The sequence below is a fragment of the Pteropus vampyrus genome, unplaced genomic scaffold (genome assembly GCF_000151845.1).
Source record: "Pteropus vampyrus isolate Shadow unplaced genomic scaffold, Pvam_2.0 Scaffold739, whole genome shotgun sequence".
Taxonomy (NCBI): Eukaryota; Metazoa; Chordata; class Mammalia; order Chiroptera; family Pteropodidae; genus Pteropus; species Pteropus vampyrus.
In genome coordinates, this window is record NW_011889520.1 from 397,921 (window position 1) to 400,863 (window position 2,943).

General features: G+C 33.5%; 1 protein-coding gene across 1 annotated transcript in view; it reads right to left on the reverse strand.

The window, feature by feature from the left end:
* Nucleotides 1-2,943, reverse strand: part of ARPC1A (actin related protein 2/3 complex subunit 1A) — a 27,311-nt gene that overhangs the window by 18,256 nt on the left and 6,112 nt on the right. The window contains exon 3 of the mRNA XM_011385609.2: nt 723-827. Coding sequence (XP_011383911.1) covers nt 723-827 — 105 coding nt within the window. The remainder of the gene's footprint in view (nt 1-722; nt 828-2,943) is intronic.

Sequence of the window (2,943 nt, forward strand, 5' to 3'; positions counted from 1 at the left end):
CCTGAGGTACAAAGCTACCATGTACACACATTCACACATGTACAAAGAGATCTGCACAGTAATGCTTGACTTAGCACTTCAATGTAATATGGAAAAACTGGAAACAACATAAATGTCTTTCAGTGAAGACAAGGATAAATGAGGCATGAAACGCCAAAGAGCAATTAAAAGGAATAAACTTAATCTAGATACACCAATGTAGACAGAGCTTAGGAACAATGTGGAATGCAAAAGCAAGCTGCAAGAGATGTATGATATGATGCCGTTTATACAGCATTTAAAAATACTAGCCAATAATACTAAAGATTGCTTATTTGGGAATGTCTTCTTTGCCTCAAAAACAATACAGGAAGCTTTTGGAAGACACTGAGTTCCCTCAGCACTTGAGAACACAGTTTGGCTTACATTTTCACACAGCTGACATGCTGTCTAGTTTTCGCTTTCACATCTCATCTCTCAATCTAAGTTCTTTAGTTCTCATAATAAGTAGGTTAGGGTTTCCATAACACTAGAAGAGTGCTGTGTACCACCTGGGCTAAAAGAAGAACTTAAAAACTGAGATCACTATTATGCTATTTTCCCAAACTTTCTAAAGAAATCTCAGTAAATGCTACACAATTTTAAATATAGAGCAGACTTACTTTATTAGGCTCTTTATTTAAACAAAAGAATGTTAAATTTGGAAATATTGTACTAATAAGCTCATGGTTATCTTCCCTTACCTGTGATGTGTCCATTGTGCTCCTTGAGTTCATGAGCTTTCACCCACTGGCTCCCATTCTTCTTATAGATGTGGACTTCGTGATTATTGGGGCTAAGGGCAATCTCTGGAGAAAAAAGTCAATAGTTAACACTTGAACCTGAAACTGTCACACAAAAAGAGTTATGTTACAGTTGGCATTTTAAAATAGATTGAAGGAACAGAAAAGCTGTTTCAAAAAATTGTTCACTCCTGAAGAGTTCTTTTTATTATTTTTATCTCTACTCAGAACCCATTTTAAAAATGTTCTGTAGAAAAACTAAATTTAAAAATCCAGTTTATCAGAGACATAGACAACTGTCACTTAAAGATTCTAGCCAGTAAAACATTAAAAATGTTACTGTACTTAGCGGATATACAGTTGACTCTTGAACAACACAGGTTTGAACTGAGCAGATACACTTATACCAGGATTTTTCCCAATAAACAGACCTCTGTATTCACGGGTTTCACATCCACATATTCAACCGACTGTGGACTGAAAACAGTATTTCCAATTCACAGTTGGGAATCTGCAGATGCAGGGGGCCAACTGCATACATTGTTCTATGCCACTTTATAAAAGGTACTTAAGCATCCTCAAATTTTGGTATCAAAGCGGGGTTCTGGAACCACTCCTCCTCACAAACCAAGGGCTGACTTAACTATAGTTTTTGAGGAGTCAAAAGTTATACATGAATTTTCGACTGCACAGAGGATCAAGGGCCCCCTAACCTTTGAGTTGGTTCAAAGGTCAACTGTAATTTTAGCCTGTAGTAAAGATACTTGACATTTTAGCTCATCTATACAACATTACCGATAAATATTTAATTTCTGTTAGACTTGCTGAAAATATCTCATAGGCTCTCTTTACTGTTATCCTGGACCCAAGACGGGTTTATCAAAAAACCTTGATTCTGCTGATAAAGTATATCAAAGTTTTCCTTTATAAAAAAGCCAATATAAATTACAAAATATAATTCAACAGAAAATCTCTTGGACCAATCTAAAATATTAAGAATATCCATATCTACATGATGAATTTTTTGAAACTTAATTGATTTTTCTTTCCTTTCTAGTTCATCCTTTTTTTAAAAAACATTGATTTCTTAAAATTAAAATTAGGACTTATGATCTAAACTTTAAGTCAATCATTTATTAGTTTTCCCATCTATTATATCACCTTTCCTCTCTTCTTTAGAAAAGCTACATCTTTTTCACAGATAAACCGTGGAATTAGATAAATATCTAGCTCTAAAATCCTAAGACTTTCAGTGCTTTCTGGAAAAATTATACATTTCTCTAAATTTCTAAGATGCATATAGGGATTTTGAAAGCCAAATCTGCAGTTAAACCTGGAAAATGATATAAATAAAGACATTTATAACTTGCGTTTCTATTAAAAATAACTGGAAATACTCCAAAAACCTATTTTTAGATGGGAAAGAGGAGACAGAAGATACAGGAACTCAGCTATGAAGCTCTAGATTCAGCATCCTGCATGTTATATATTTTCAAATACCCAAAATAGAGGCTCTATCTAGGTTTTCACTTCACTCAAAAATCTGGAGTATACTGTTTAAGTACCAAGGATTTAAAAATAAGAGTGAACCAGTGTCTGAATTGCTTTTTAAAAAAATAGTGATTCTATAGAGTCAAAGAAATCACTATCGAAATCTCAGCTGGCTTCTTTGCAGAAATTAGTTAAGCTGATCCTAAAATTCACATAGAAATGCAAGGGACCCAGAAAAGCCAAAACAATTTTGAGAAAGAAGTACAAAGTTGGAATTTACACTTCCCAATTTCAAAACTTATTACGAAGCTACAGTAAGCAAGACAGTGGCCCTAGCAATAGGATAAACATAAAGATCAATGGAATAGAATTCAAAGTCCAATAAACCTTCACATTTTCATTCAAATGACTATCGACATAGGTGCCAAGATAATTCAATTCGGGAGAGAATACTGTAGTCTTCAACACCATATACAAAAATTAACTCAAAATGTTTCTAAGACCTAAAATAAGAGCTAAAACTATAAAACTCTTAGAAGGAAACACAGTTATACATCTTTGTGACTTCAAACTAGACAATGGTTTCTTAGATATAATAGCAGATGGATAATATCAAAAGAAAAAAATGAAGTGGAAATTTTCAAAATTAAAGACTTTTGTGCTTCAAAGGACACCATCAGGAAAAGTGAAA